This window comes from Adiantum capillus-veneris, chromosome 13 (assembly GCF_014529385.1).
Source record: "Adiantum capillus-veneris isolate H3 chromosome 13, ASM1452938v2, whole genome shotgun sequence".
Lineage (NCBI taxonomy): Eukaryota > Viridiplantae > Streptophyta > Polypodiopsida > Polypodiales > Pteridaceae > Adiantum > Adiantum capillus-veneris.
This window is the reverse complement of record NC_140943.1, coordinates 107307687-107322649: the sequence shown is the minus strand read 5'-3', so window position 1 is coordinate 107322649 and position 14963 is coordinate 107307687. Positions and strand designations below refer to the sequence as shown.

The 14963-nt window shown below is 43.1% G+C and overlaps 1 protein-coding gene across 1 annotated transcript in view; it reads left to right on the top strand.

Moving 5' to 3' along the window:
• The first annotated feature begins 4492 nt into the window (after positions 1 to 4492).
• LOC147444598 (developmentally-regulated G protein 1) overlaps positions 4493 to 14963 on the top strand; it is a 63053-nt gene continuing 52582 nt past the window's right edge. Inside the window, exons 1-3 of the mRNA XM_086527145.1 lie at positions 4493 to 4708; positions 13398 to 13465; positions 13548 to 13624. Of these exons, the coding sequence (XP_086383271.1) occupies positions 4639 to 4708; positions 13398 to 13465; positions 13548 to 13624 (215 nt within the window). The 5' untranslated portion in view covers positions 4493 to 4638. The remainder of the gene's footprint in view (positions 4709 to 13397; positions 13466 to 13547; positions 13625 to 14963) is intronic.

The following is a 14963-nucleotide window of genomic DNA, read 5'->3' as shown; positions in this document are numbered from 1 at the left end:
CACATAATCATGAGATACTCATACACATACATCATGTACATAAACTCATTTTCTTACAAGAGAAAGCTTAGTCTCTACTTGATGACTAGAGCTCTCAACAGCAAAGCGTTTAAGAGAATTTATAGGGATTTAGAAGACCTTTGCTATCATGCAAAGAACATAACCCAACTTGGCATTTTTGGCTAGATCTGAAATCCATGTTTGATAGCATTTTGAATAATAAAATTGCCCCCCTATTGAGTGTTAGTCCTTGCCTTAGAGTTGGCACGAGCTACCCATTGTTAGCTCCACCATCAGTGGCATTTCTAGCATTGCAATTAATGTCAAATTTGTTGTGTTTTTGCCTTGCACATTTGCATTTTTGTAGCCAAATTTAGCCCTTCAATCCTCTCACAATGGGTGTGCAAATCAACTGTATATCCACCCCTTTGGTGGCCATCTACAACCCACGTCTAGTTTGATTTCCTTGGTGCATCAAACTAGCCCCTGAGGTGCCTCATTTTGAAGAGTTACCATGACTACATCATCTACGAGTAGACTCTTGCATCAAGATATTGCACATGTGTACATTCTTGCATCGAGGTATTGCATATGTGTACATTCCATTTATACAATCTAAAGAAAATACCCCATTGGTAATGGTGTGGGGAGCCCTTGAGAGGTTTGGTTGGGACACCATGGGTATGTCTTTTTTTCTCTTTTTTCTACATTTCTATCTCATCTCTCTAACCTTCTCTCTCAAGTCTCTAAAAGGAACCATCAACAAACACAAAGTTACATTCATTGACACAATGTTGACAAAAAAGAATTGTGATTTGTGTGATTTCTTATTCTATCATGCAAACTAGCACAACCTGCTCTACAAAAGTACTTCTCCCTCTCACATGCACACACAATCCCTCTGTCCTTTGTTCGTACTCTCACTCTTGCTCTCTTAGTTTTTTGCACGGAAAGTACTCTCACACTAAAAATTTATACTTTTAATGCACCCATAATTTCCACATCTCTAATATGATGGTATCCACTCTTTAGACCGATCTTACTAAAGCAAAAACAACCCTTTGATTTGTCAAGTATTATCATCCATCCTAGGTGTTTTAAACCTCTTCTTCATGGTATCTTTTTCATATAGTCTATGTAAAGTTTGCAAGATTTTCTTCTTCTAAGCAAGAGGCACTTGTGAATAAAAGGGAGATAAAGTCAATTGAAATGAACCCTTGGCCATAAGCTCATTCAATTGGCTCATAATTTCTTCCTTTTGTATTGAGCTAACTCTGCACGTAGGATTTGCTAGGAGATGAAGGCTTCGACTATATCTCCTTAACACTTTGATTAAACCCAACCAATATCACTGTTTGAGTGATTTTCCTAAATTTTTCCCATGCCAATGTTTCCTCCTTTACAATGAGTTTTTTGTCTTCTCAACCAGTAGCAGTGTATCATGTTGACTTGGGTCTACGATCAATTATTAGTAGGCTAGTTGTAATGTCATCCTCTGACGCGCTATGCTCAACAACACTTGAAGGAACAACATATGGCAACCCACATCTTTTGATTTCTTGTTGCTTCAATATGGTTCTTTTATGTAGCCTCATCCTCCAGCTGAATGTTTCACAAATTCAAGGTGTAATCACTCATAAATAGATAGATGACCCATTGAAACACGTATATTGCAACTCAAAGACATGACCAAAATTGAAAAGATCACGTGAGGGTGGTGGAGTTCTCATAACAAAATGTCCAAAGGCTCATCGGAGTGAGGAAGATCTAGGATTGTTGAGGTACTCACATCATAGGCAATGGCACAACCCTAGACCAACGAAAATGTCAATCCAAGAGATCATAACCCGGTTAGAGCTTGGAGGCAAAAAGAATGTCATTGCATGCATAGAATAAGAGGATTCAAAATAATACTTCACCAATGTAGGTAGAAAATAACTCTAATCATGCTCTAATCACTAATCAAGCAACACCTACACACATCAAGTCCAACAAAGCCCGACTTGCCAATCTTCGTGAATTGTAGGAGCACAATCATCAACACAAGCATTTGTGACCAAAGCACACACTATTTGCATTGAAGTTGGCCCTTCCAATCATCACATGCCAATCAAGGTACTCCAATCATGTCACACACAAGTGGCATTTTTCTCAAGGCCCTAAAACCTTCACACACTTGAGCATACAACTAGGCACAAACTCTAATCACATGACAAAGAGTGCACACATACTACACTGATAAAGAGAATTAGAGATGAGATTAACTAATTGAAATATTATTAATATAAGGAGTTAGATCAAAGCAAGAAGTCATTACCCCCCCAAACCTAGAAGAATGAGAGTGTAAAACTACTTTATGACATGAATGAAATGTAGAAGAAACAAGATTAATGAACAACATAGAGATTATATTCATCAAGCAAGGCCTACTCTAATTACAAAAAATTAGCACTAGCTTTCTAAGCATGGGTATTAAGCTCAAGGCTAGGCCATCCATAGAATGAACACAAGAGTGATATTCAAAAATGGGCTCTCAAGAATGCCTATCTCTTGGCTTATGGCTCTTATGTAGGCATGGACTCCAAGCTACTACACATTACAGTTGAATTAAACTCCAAATGGAAGACTACACAATACATAGGAATTATTGTGCACATCCTTTGCTTTGTGTATGGTTGATGAGGTGTTAACCGTTGCTAATAATGACTATAGATGGGCGAGAAGCACGCACACACACACACACACACACACATCTCGTACATAAGCTCACTTACTTGCAAGAAAAAATCTCCCTCTCTGCTTGATGAAGTCAAGATCTCATCTATAGAGCGTCAAGGAGAAACTATTAGGGATTCAAAAGACCTTCACTACCATGCAAAGCAACACAACCCGCTTTGCTAAAGCACATCTCCCTCTCACGCCACATAATAACCATGTGCTTTTGAAATGCAAGTTAAAGCCTTTGCAAAATTGGAGTGGATGTTTGGGGACGTAGTATAGACCATCGAGTCAATCTGGTTGGATATATGAAGCGACCACTACTCACCATGATCTCTTCGACGATCCGATGGAAAGCCCCAATGCTACACTACATAATGTCACCAAAGTAGAACTAGAAGCTACACTGATTGTGGTTGAGGCACTTACTAGATTAGTGTCTTACATACATGGCTGCCACTTTGCTACTTGACATTGTTGCCCAATCAAGATACCAATTAGAATCTTTGGAACGAACCATTTTCACAAGCCGAGTCAAATAGTTAGATTTGCATCTTCAAAGCATTACCACTACCAAATTGAGGGCATTTGTTCCATTGAATAGATCAAGAAAATCAAAGTAGAGCAAGTGGTTATGAGCAACTTGAAATTTACAACAATGGCTCATACTTGATGGCTATAATTAGGTTAAGGTTTTGATCAATGCATTCGTTTATTCAAGTATCAATGTGATTTTCTTGTACGGAGCTATATTTTTGCTTGAACAAGCAATCCAACTTGTTTGCATGACTTTTGTTGTAAATGAAAAATGCAAGCAACGGGGAAATGCATTGAGAAAAAAATTTGTAATGCTTAGGAACTTCACCAATTGTCCAAGTACCCTCCACAAAGTATATGAAAAACACATTGAATAGAAACATGAAACTTCACTTGAACTACCTCACAAGCAACGAAAGCAATTTGATCAACCTTGCTAGTTAATCTTATTTGAATCGCAATCAATCAAAATTGGACTTTACTTCTGACAATTGAGTCAATGCAGTTGATTGAAGGCAAATCTGTAGACAAACGCTGTAGCATGCTTACTTTGGCTTCTTAACATTTAGAAATTCCTTTGCCATTGCACTCTTAGCAAGGTGAGGACTCCTGTGGGCTTCATGAAACATTTGAAGCAAATACAACATTCAAACACCTATGTCCAGGCATGCTTAGCATGCTGATAACCATACGCAGGGACTCTCGTGGCCACTTCACACCCTCAACACTAAGTGACACCTATATTTAAGGGGGGTGGGTAATGGGATCAAGGGCGGGGAAGTTCATGCACGAAGACCGAAAAGATCGCAGCCCCGCAGATGTCTGCTCAAAAACTAAACCTGGACACACACTAAACCTGGACTGCTAAAAAACTAAACCTGAATACACACTAAACCTGGACAACATGGGAAAATGCATATCAACTCACAATATTACAAACGGTTTGGGATACACAATGTGCGTGCGGGTGAGGTGGTTAGCCTATGTGACCCTAAACGTAGACTGCGAGGTCAGTGATTCAAATCTTGACGGTGTGCCTCGTTTTTTTTGTTGGATGGGTTTAGTGCCCCTCATTTTTCTGACGATGTGCCTCGTTTTTCCCGCTGGCCAGGTTTAGTGCGCCTCGAGATCCCGCCCCCCAACCCTGACCATCGATCCCATTACTATCCCCCTCATTAAATATAGGCGTTACTTAGTGCGAAGGATTTCACACACTAATGCAAAGGTTTTATTTGTGCTCCATACTCTTTTCAGTCGACTTTGTCGAGAGAGAGAGAGAGAGAGAGAGAGAGAGAGAGAGGGGTCTCTTAGCTCGCAGAGCTCGCTGGCCGTAACCGTGTTGTCTGTCGCCAGTGAGCTCAATTTTACAAGACAGACAGCAAAATGGGCATTATCGAGAAAATCAAGGAGATTGAAGCCGAGATGGCTCGCACCCAGAAGAATAAAGCTACAGGTACACACACACACACACACACACACACACACACACACACATTCACATTTACACATACAGAAAGCGAGAGATGCACGCACCCGTACATTCCCTGCACAAACAACCTTGTGCGTTGCACAGACATACAAATGCTTTGGATCATGAGCCATGCATGCTCTGCTAGTCCTTCACGTACACACCATTCAGAACTATGATCAGTGGCTTACAAGAGCAGATTGAATAATTTAGATCAATTATGTTTTTAATAAATCTCAGGATATTAGTTGAATGGACCCATACTTACTGGCATGAAAAACACAACGGTGATCAATTACGAGCTGGAAATATGTGTTGCAAAATATTCATTCTTGGATAATCTCAAGGAAAGTCTTGCAGTCAAGCTATTTCTAAACACACGCATGTGTGCACACACACTCACACACATACTTGACGAGGATTATATTCAAATGCTTGGCATTAGTAAATCCTGACCCTCTGATTCGTTGGGCACACTGATCAATTGTGGAGGTACACACGCTTTTCAAATGTAATTCACACACGCCGTGTTCAATATTCTATCCTAGAGGATGAACCCTTTCAAGTAGCTAAGCTTATGTCAAACACAATAGAGAGAGATGGGAAGTTCTAGCTATCATGGTTAGCTTCTCGTCCATGTAAAATCGACTTTGTAACCTCAACTTTCTAGAATAAGTAAATTAAGTATGGTTTGGTTTTGCAACCTCTTAGCTGCCTATTGGATGTGCAACGTGAAACAAAGTATGTTATTAGGATGTACACTTTAGCCGTCAAATTGGGACAGGCTTGTCAAAGTGCAGAGGAAGGTGTCGTGACAGTAACACGTGGGAGAGAGAGGAGAGAGAAAAACATGAGTGCGGACAAGTCCAATGGGGGAATATGCTAACAAGAGAATACAAGGCTTTGCACAACACATTGCCAAAATGTCCTCCCCCCCTTCGCCCCCCTCCACGCGCCTCCTCCTCCTCATAGTAGGGGAGCAACAAAAATGCCTGACCCAATCTAGGGAAAACCCACAAACCCAAAAAATGACCTCCAAAACTCTTAACACCCCCTCTCAGATCCTAGGTACACAAGAAATCTAGGGCCTCCAAGATTGACAAAGGAATTTGCAAGTCTAGTCCACCATTGCATCAAGCACACCTCTCTATAGAATACCATAGGGCCTAGGATAGACAATTGTGTCCTCCAATGGCAAAGTCTGCCAGGCTCTAGAAACCTTGAGGCTATCGCTCCTCCGCTTGTACATCATGCCGTGTGGCCATGTGATCCATAACTATAGGTTAACCGTTATAGCCATGCCTCCTCTGGGAACTAGTTGAACCATTTTGCTCCAGAGTCCGGCTCACAATGCTAGAAGCCAACATGCACGTTACGTGCTCGAGTATGATGTATCACAAAGATGTACAACCTTTGACTCGTCTGCCACACCATCCTCCAAAGACCAAATAGATCCTATAGGTTCTACCAAGGAAGTACGGGCAACCACATGAGCCCAATGCTTTTAAATAAATGTGACAAGTGTGCTATCCATATGCAAGTCTTTGTGAGTCATGATGAAGATGAAGGTAGGTGAACCAAGTGTGTAAAAGTAGGAATAGGTGCAACAGGAGCTCCCTCACTAGATTCCGAATCGGAATATGGCTTCTTCAGGCAAGTCCTCTGAAGATGCCCTTGTTCTCCACACTTATGACGTATCACCTCCTCCTTGGATCTCTCACAAGCTGTAAAAGTATCATCCTTCTGTGCCTTTTGCTTTTGCTCCTTTCTTGGACGATTGTCCAGCTAGGGCCCCTAAGCCCCTCCGAATCCGAACCTCCTGATTGAACACCATGGGAACAATCTTTTCCCATCATTGGTCCTCGAAGTAATCAAGAATGAATAGAAAGCATTGTACTCGGGAATCAAATGCATCATGAAGATTGTAGCCATATCTTTCGAAGAGATTAACTTCCTTGCCTAAAGAATCCTGTACTGCATCTTCTCAATATGAGCCTTCATGGACTTCGACTGCCGAGGTTCATAGTACACAATTGTACCTCCGGGCGAGCTCTCGTCATAGACACCAGTCTATTGTGAACTTGCTCCAAGTGGTTCAATAGCTCGAGCATTAGCCATACTTCGAACATGACGCCTTTTGCGTACAATTGAGGATGATAAAAGACTGGATCTTTGTATTAAGCTGATCCCATGCCTGTTGAGAAGCTATGCAGGCTTCTCCACTTCCTTGGAAGAAAGATACCCGTTCATAGGAGCCTTTGGCTGCTCAATCTTGTCGAGCACCATGGAGATAAGGTCGTAGGTCTCAAATACTGCCTAGGCCCTACATAATCACCTTCACGTCTGGTAGTTGGTGGCAACCAACTTTCGGTATGTGGAAACATTGGCAAGACTGAAATCTTCCTCTCAAGTAACTTCTGCAACTCCTTGCTATGAGTAGACTTTCGCAAACGCCCCAGGCATCATCGAGTATCTTCGTAGACTTATTCTTCAACATCCCCATCATGAGAATTCTTCGCAACATTCTTCTTTGGTGCCATCATCAAGATATGTCAAGGTCGCAAAGCAATCTTCTGTAGACAGGTAGAAAGGTTGCAAGCCACCTCACGTCGAAAGGGATCTCCAATCTCCTCAGCAAGGGCAGGTACACCGGCTGAAATTGGTCCAAAATGAGCCCCCTCTGCCGCAAAAGAATTCCAACCAGCTGGCTGAAAATTTGCAAATGTACATGGCACGAACCGTCTCTCTTGAGTGTCTTCAAAACACAGCTAGGATCTTGTCCAACTCCATGCTCAAAATCGGCAACACTCCTTGGGCAAAAACCGGCTAAAAAGCACAGGTCTTGCAACAAAAACGCAGCCACAAGTCGCCCTCCTTTTGGCCTAAGAATGCAGCCTCCAACAACGACTCCTTGTGCTTTGGATTGACTAGGTGTCGTCAAGTCTAGCCTTTGATACCACCTCAAAGTGCAGTGGAAGGCGTGGTGGAGAGAGAAGAGGACAGAGAAAAATGCTAGAGTAAGAAAATGAAGAGATAGTGTGGATAAGCCCTACGGGCAATTTGCTTACAAGAGAATACAAGGCTTTGCACAACCCCCTCTCCCCATATAGGGGAGCAATAAAAATGCTTTGACCCACATCCATAAAAAACCCACGACCTTATGAAGATATTGGATGAGGAGAAGTTTGAAACAAGTCTTCAACCCTTTTGAAAGCATGAAGGTATATCCACATGATACCCCTCAACGGATGATGGAACTGTCAATTTGGGACAGGCTTTCACAAAAAGAACATGAGCGAGTTATAGCTTATGTGGAAAAGTTTTGGTCGGTTCTTCTGAAGGTTACACCTTTTATGAAGATATCGGATGAGGAGAAGAGAAAGTTTGAGGTAGGTCTTCAAGCCCCAATTTGAAAGTGCATGAAGGTGTGTCCACATGATATCCTTCAATGGATGATCGAGTCAGCAATCATAGGTGGGGATCTACACTCCATAGAAACTCTAAGAAAGATGGGGCGGAGCATGTTACAGACTTGGACACTCCAAGCGAAAAATCAATAGCAACACACAAACGAAAGTTGCAAATAACTGAAACTTGACTAGAGAGAGAGAGAAAGGCGAGGACATACGTCACGGCGGAGTTCTGAGCCAAGATGCGCTGGCCCCAAAGACTGGCGCCCCTTTCGATATTTCTTTATCATTGCTTCGCAAACGTGCAACTATCCAAGGGTCCTTTTCTCCGAGACTCTATGTCCAAATGCTCTTCAAAGTGAGGCCCCAAGGGTCCTTATAAACAGTACAAGGGATGCCCAAAAGCAGAGCCCCAATCTGCCCTCAAAAGGCCACACGAAATCTGCCAAAAGCTGCCAGCGCAAAACAGAGAAACCCGTACAGCAGTGCCACGTGGCATGCACAATTCGCTTTGGGAGTTTTTAGGTATTAGGCCCCTAGGTCGGTGTCCAAAGTCGGTAGGGTTAGGGTTTTTTATATACCCTTTCTGTTTAGGCCCCTCGGCCACACTTTCAAAATTCAGTTCCTCTGGTCTTCTCAGCTAGTTCTTTCTAGTTGGGCACCCCACATCATCACTTTGTGACGTACCCCCTCTTTAAGATTTGTAATCGCCCTCGATTATGCGTGCAAAAAAGCCAAAGGACAGAAACTTTTTTCAATAGTCACTGACTCTATGTACTCATGCACTAGACTCCATGAATTCAACACTTCTACACAGACATGAGTCACTGATCAATCACATTTCTGTCGAGGGTCTCACATACAAATCATGATCATTGTAACCTATTTAGCAATCACATCCAGACCGCACTGGTCTTTTCATGGATGTCTTGATCTGCTAAATCTTGTTACTATCACATTCATATCCTTTATTTTCACATTTCAAGCAAACAATGCCCATGACCATCCCCACAAGACAAGGCATTTGCATAGTATGCAGTACACATAATCACTCGCTTAGTTCACAATCAAGAGTGTGTTTCAATCTTTCAATCTAGCCATTTCATCTTGTCCACAACTCTTCATGCACCTAGATCACTTTGCAACCATCTCATCCTTCCGGAGCTCTTGATGCATTCACAACAATATCCAATCATCTCATCCAAATTGAAATTTTGACGCACTAAAATCTCATTCATTTCAAATTCACTCAACCATCACATCTAGATCTCGCTGATCTCTAGGAGATGTCTAGATGCACTAAGCTTAAATCATTCATTAGGCAAAATGGTGCAAACATTTCATCTTTCTCTACATGTCTCTAGCAATACACACATAAAAGAGCACATGGCTTGAGTTCAATCAAGGAAATCTTCAGTTCAATGTACATATTTTCATAAATTCATTCCGCAAAATACTGTCAGCCTATTATCCCTAAAATCTAATTGAGAAATTAGTGACTTTATTCTATCTAGGCATTCTGTGACAAAGGAGTGAAGTGGCTTCTCTCTTGTGCAATCCGTACCACACGAGATTCAACTTGCTGATTCATCGGTAACTTTTGGCATAGACATTGCTAATAATCCAAAAGCTTCAAGGTACAACTCAAAACTAAAGAGAATATGGGATGTTTTCCTCCTCCATCCACTTTCCATCGGGAGCCAAAAAGTGCCCTTGACCAAATTATCTGGTGGACCTAGCTTACCTTTTTGTTCTTTTCTTGTGCCCTGTGACCTATTGGTAGCCCCGTTGGCCTCCCCTGTCCACTAACACCTCATTTTGAATCCTCAGAATTCTCTAATGAACCATCAATTGATTCCCTTGCTTCTTCAGAACCCTCGGATTCACTATGAGTTGATTCCCTTCTTCGGAATCCTGTGATGAACTATCATCCGGTTCTCTTGGTTCTTTGTTTTCCTTGGAAGACTCTTGCCTCGTTGAGGTGGACATTGGCTTGTCTGTAGGACTGGTCAATGAGCAGGCATGCATACCAAAACCTTGCTTGGCATGTTCCATAAGTCTCTGAATGGAGACGGACTTCTTTTACAGACAATATCGTTGAATCTCTTTTGGCAATTCATAGCAAAACCGCTCAACCTGGTCCTTCAAAGTGATCCTCTGAAACGAGGACATTGGTAGTAGTCATCCAGATTCCAAACTATCTTGCTTATTCATTCTCAGATTATGCCAAACCGTGATGACATCTTCTTCATAGTTTTCCGTTATCCAGGCAGAAGTGAAAACTGTCTTGAATTTTACCTACTTCTTTAGGTGCTTCTTTGCACAACAACAGAGTAGACCACCGTGTTTGTGCATATCCTTTCGAGTAGGATGCCGCCCTTCGTACCTTGGATTGTTATGAGAAACGACCTCCTGAGAAGGCGACGTCAAATTACTGAATGAATTCAAGGCTCGATGGGTGTCCTAGTAGCTTGAAAACGTGTCAAACTTGATTGATCATTGCTTGACATCCATCCTTGAACTCCTTGTTCTTTTCTCACTGTTTGAACTATTAGCAGAGGATCAAGTCTCCTCCTCTGTATTGCTAGATGGCTCCCTGTGCCTTCTAGACTTTTCTCAAAATTTGCTTTCTTGCTTTTTCTTCTCTTCAGCTTTTTCCCATCCTCTTTGGAATGAGGGGACGACGAACTGTCAGAACTCTTTGAAGACGAAGAAAAATTTGGGTCATCCTTGAAACGAACACGCTTTTTGGATTTGCTTACTACCTTGAAAGTCGACTTCCGGCCCAAATAACCAGGGGAATTTGCATATTTCTTCTTCTTCCGAGAGTGCTTTAAGCTTTTCATCCATTGATTTGTCTCTTTTTCAAGAGCTTTGTCAAACTCTTTTTGCAAGTACAGTTTCTGCTTTTTTGAACTCGGCTTTTCTTTCTGTCTCATTACCGACTTGAAAGGCAGATGAGCAGCCTCTCACCATCTGGAGTGAACCTCATCAAGCAGGTAATTTTTCATGTGATTCACACATTTCGGGTCTATGGAGTACTTGAGCAATCTTTTGATCCACGTGTCTAATTGACGTCTGTACTCTACTCTGTCGAGATTCTCCACCGGAAATTTTCCAAAATCTCCTGACTGCTCGGAAATTTTTTCAAAATCTTCGTTGGTTTCTTCTGTTCCAATGCTAGGATTCACCTTTTCTTCATCTCCGCGTAGACCAACTATCGAAGGGGTGTTGTCCTTGTCAGATTCTCTGCGGGAACCCATGTGTGTCGCAGAAAGTATCAGATACTCCGTAGGAGAATCGTTCTGAGCCGTGATACCACTGTTACAGGCTTGGACACTCCAAGCAAGAAATCAATAGCAACACACAAACAAAATCGATGTGAGAGAGAGAGAGAGAGAGAGAGAGAGAGAGAGAGAGAGAGAGAGAGAGTCGACATGGCTCGGCGGAGCTCCTAGCCAAGACGCACTGGCCCCAAAGACTAGCACCCTTTCGGTATTTCGTTATTATTGCTTCGCAAAGGTACAACTACCCAAGACTCTGCGTCCAGATGCCTGCCAGAGTGACATAGCACTTACCGAGGAAGACAGAAAGCACTGTCGGAGCAGACTTCAGATCCTATTCTTAATGTTCGAGGGAACACAAGTCAGGAAAATTTGATGGTGCAAAATCCAGCATGTGCATGTGCATCAATTGCTGCTGGCCAACAACTGAGTTGGATCCCTTTGTTATTGGAAGGTTTGGTCGCTTTCACCTTCAATTCTCACTTTCAACCAAGGTTTCGAGTGTCGACCACCCCTATCCATTGCTGTGTTCATCGGTTGAACATCAATGTGTCCCACATATTGTGGATCTCGAGAATAAATAAGAAGATGCTCCATGAAAAGATCAACTTCGGCCTGCCTAGCCCTGTCCTGAAGCTTGGTAGGATCTGGTCGTGTGTCGGACTGCTATGCATGTCCGTTCTCATCATAATCCTCCGCTTCTTTGATCTCAACATCTTTGATGTCCTCTTCAACTTCCTCTTCCACATACTGGTGCTCCTCTGAGTCGTGATGACTAGGAGGTGCTGCATGACTGCATTCATGGTTGGTTGACAGTGGGTGGAGTTCCCCTCTCAGGAGCACTGCCTTTCAACGTAGGTGCCTCTTGCGGTGCTTCTCTTGATTAGCTCCAGTTGGTTACAACTTGTGTCTATAATCACAATGTGTTTAATTGCTTGACAATGTGTTTGGGGAGTTGATTCAATAAGTAGTGAGGCATTCAGATACTCTGCCAACGTGCATTTTTGGAGAATGTAAAAGCTACACGAGTCTTAAAAGTAGTTGATGTCAGACATACCGATTCTTTCTAGCACACCTCACGGTTTAGAAACTTTCTTTTGAGTTGTTTCATTCATCGATTTATTTATTAATTGATACTTTGTGGCCAAATCCTGAGCATGGGCTAACAAAGATTGTCGAGGGAAATTGGGAAACTTGGAAACAAAAGCTGCACAGCGTGAAACTTTTACTTCCATTTTGATATGGCCACAAATTATCCAGTTTTTGATCAAGGAATACATAATGAGCTGAAGACCTCGATTATCGTTTGGATCTTTCAAAAGATATCTTCTGCTTAGATGCCTCAAATTAATGTTCTCTTTGATCACATACATTCCCAGTCAATTCGTGATTGGTCTTGATCCATGGCAAGACTAAATGAAGAAATTGGTATTAGTGTGCTACCTTTTTAGTAATTTGATAATTCAACAAACTATTTAAATTATAGTCTTTCGAGTTAGTTGGTGTTAGATAGATTCCTATGATCATTATGCTAGGCTGTAACAATGTCAAAGGCAGAGGAATTCCTCTCCCCCCCCCCCTCTCTCTCTCGCGCGCTCGCGTCCATACAGGTACATGAGCAGGTATGCGCGCGCGCACACACACACACACACACACACACACACACACACACACACATGCACGCACACGCACACACTTTTTTCTTGATTTGAACATGCATATTCATCCAAAATAAAGCTTGTGCTTACAAGTGCGCTCAGTATGATATGTTTATGTTCCACTGTCTGTAGCTTTCATTTCAAGTGTTAGGAACACACACACACACACCCTCTTGATAAAAAACGTACTGTGTATTGATTTGTACATATATAAAGCTTGTGCTTAAAGTGCTTAGTATGATAACTAAAGCTATCAATGTATTTTTATGTTCCATCGTCTTGTACCTTTTATTCTAAGTGTTTGGCATGGTGCTTTTTTCAGAGTACCATCTGGGGCAGCTGAAAGCTAAACTTGCCAAGTTGAGGACGCAACTTCTTGAACCCCCCAAGGTTCTTCATTGACCTAAATGTTTTGTTGGGTTTTCAAGTTTGTGAGATGATTTTAACGATGGCCCTGTGGTGAAATGTTCAGGGTTCATCAGGTGCGGGAGATGGATTTGAAGTAACAAAATTTGGACATGGGCGAGTTGCTCTCATTGGGTTTCCAAGGTATGCATCATCGTGTCAATGTTGGAGACTCTCAATTAAGTGTTGAAGTTTTTTAGCTGTCGATCATACTTGGTTGTTTATTTACAAGTGTGTGTCCACGTGTGGAGAGAGAGATGCCTCATGTTCGCTGCCCTCCCTGCACCTGTTACCCTGCCAGTAGTTGCCAAACTTCGTGCGTGCAGCTGTTGTCAGCCAGGCCTTCTGCTTTCATTTGCTGGTGCATTCAGCCTCTCGCTGCCTTTTGCTGCACGCGCCCAACCACCCCCCATTATGCCCCAGAGCGGGCTGCACCCTTGCAGTACATGCAGCCCTACCCCTACCGCGCTGAGGCTTAACCGTTGTGCCCTTGTAGTGCATGCAGTCCTACCCCTACCGCGCAGAGCTTTAACACACATACCCCTCAAACAACATCGCTCCCCCCCCCCCCCCCCCCCCCCCCCCCCCCCCCCCCCCCCCCCCCCCCCCCCCCGTGCGCGCAAATCTTGGATAGCTGGCAAAGACAACCAAGAAGAGGCCTCGTATTCTACAATTTCACAATGAGAGAGAGAGGATTGCTTTCTTGCGGAAGAGGGTGATGTTAGCTGCCGACCCCATTTTCACTTTATGACAACTTTACATGGATGCTTATAGAGCATAGACGATCATGCATGCTACGTGTCCTACATGCCTGCAAAGAGGGCAAGAGAGCCATATACCATGATGGTTGACTAATCATTGATGGCAAGATCGCCGAATAGGGACACTCGGCCTATGAGATACCTTGCACAGAGATGCACATGGTGGCATACAATTGCAATGGATCCTTATCGACACACGAAGGTGATGATACATTGCTCTCTATTACTTTGCTCCCTGGGGATCAACTTTTAAGGTCTGTGAAGAAAGGCGTGCCAAGGTTTGGGGCGAGAATATTTTGGAGTATAACTCCGTCACTTCGTGTCTATTGTGTGGAATCTGTGTGTGCGTGTGTTATGTCCCACTCACAGGAGAGGGGATCCGGTCTAAGACACCGTCGGGATGGGCGTTCGTTGTTCTGTGTCTGGACGGAAGTATTGTGAACCCGGCCAGTTTGGTCGGCCACTATTATAAAAGGGAGACCAGGGCCTCATTTGTAGTTATCGACCCCCACTGGCAGAGTGCCAATGGTTAGTCTGTGAGGCTAGGAGTGCGCAAGGTCATCTCGAGGAGGTGAGGCCGGGTGGCATGGGACGCTCGTTCTTACAAGCCCACGCGTACGTCCTCGGACACTGCCCCAGCACGCCCGTGCTACTGGATGGTGGCTATGGTCGGGTAGTTCGTCCGACTCGTGTTTGTAGGCGGTCTATGTAGCCGGGAGATC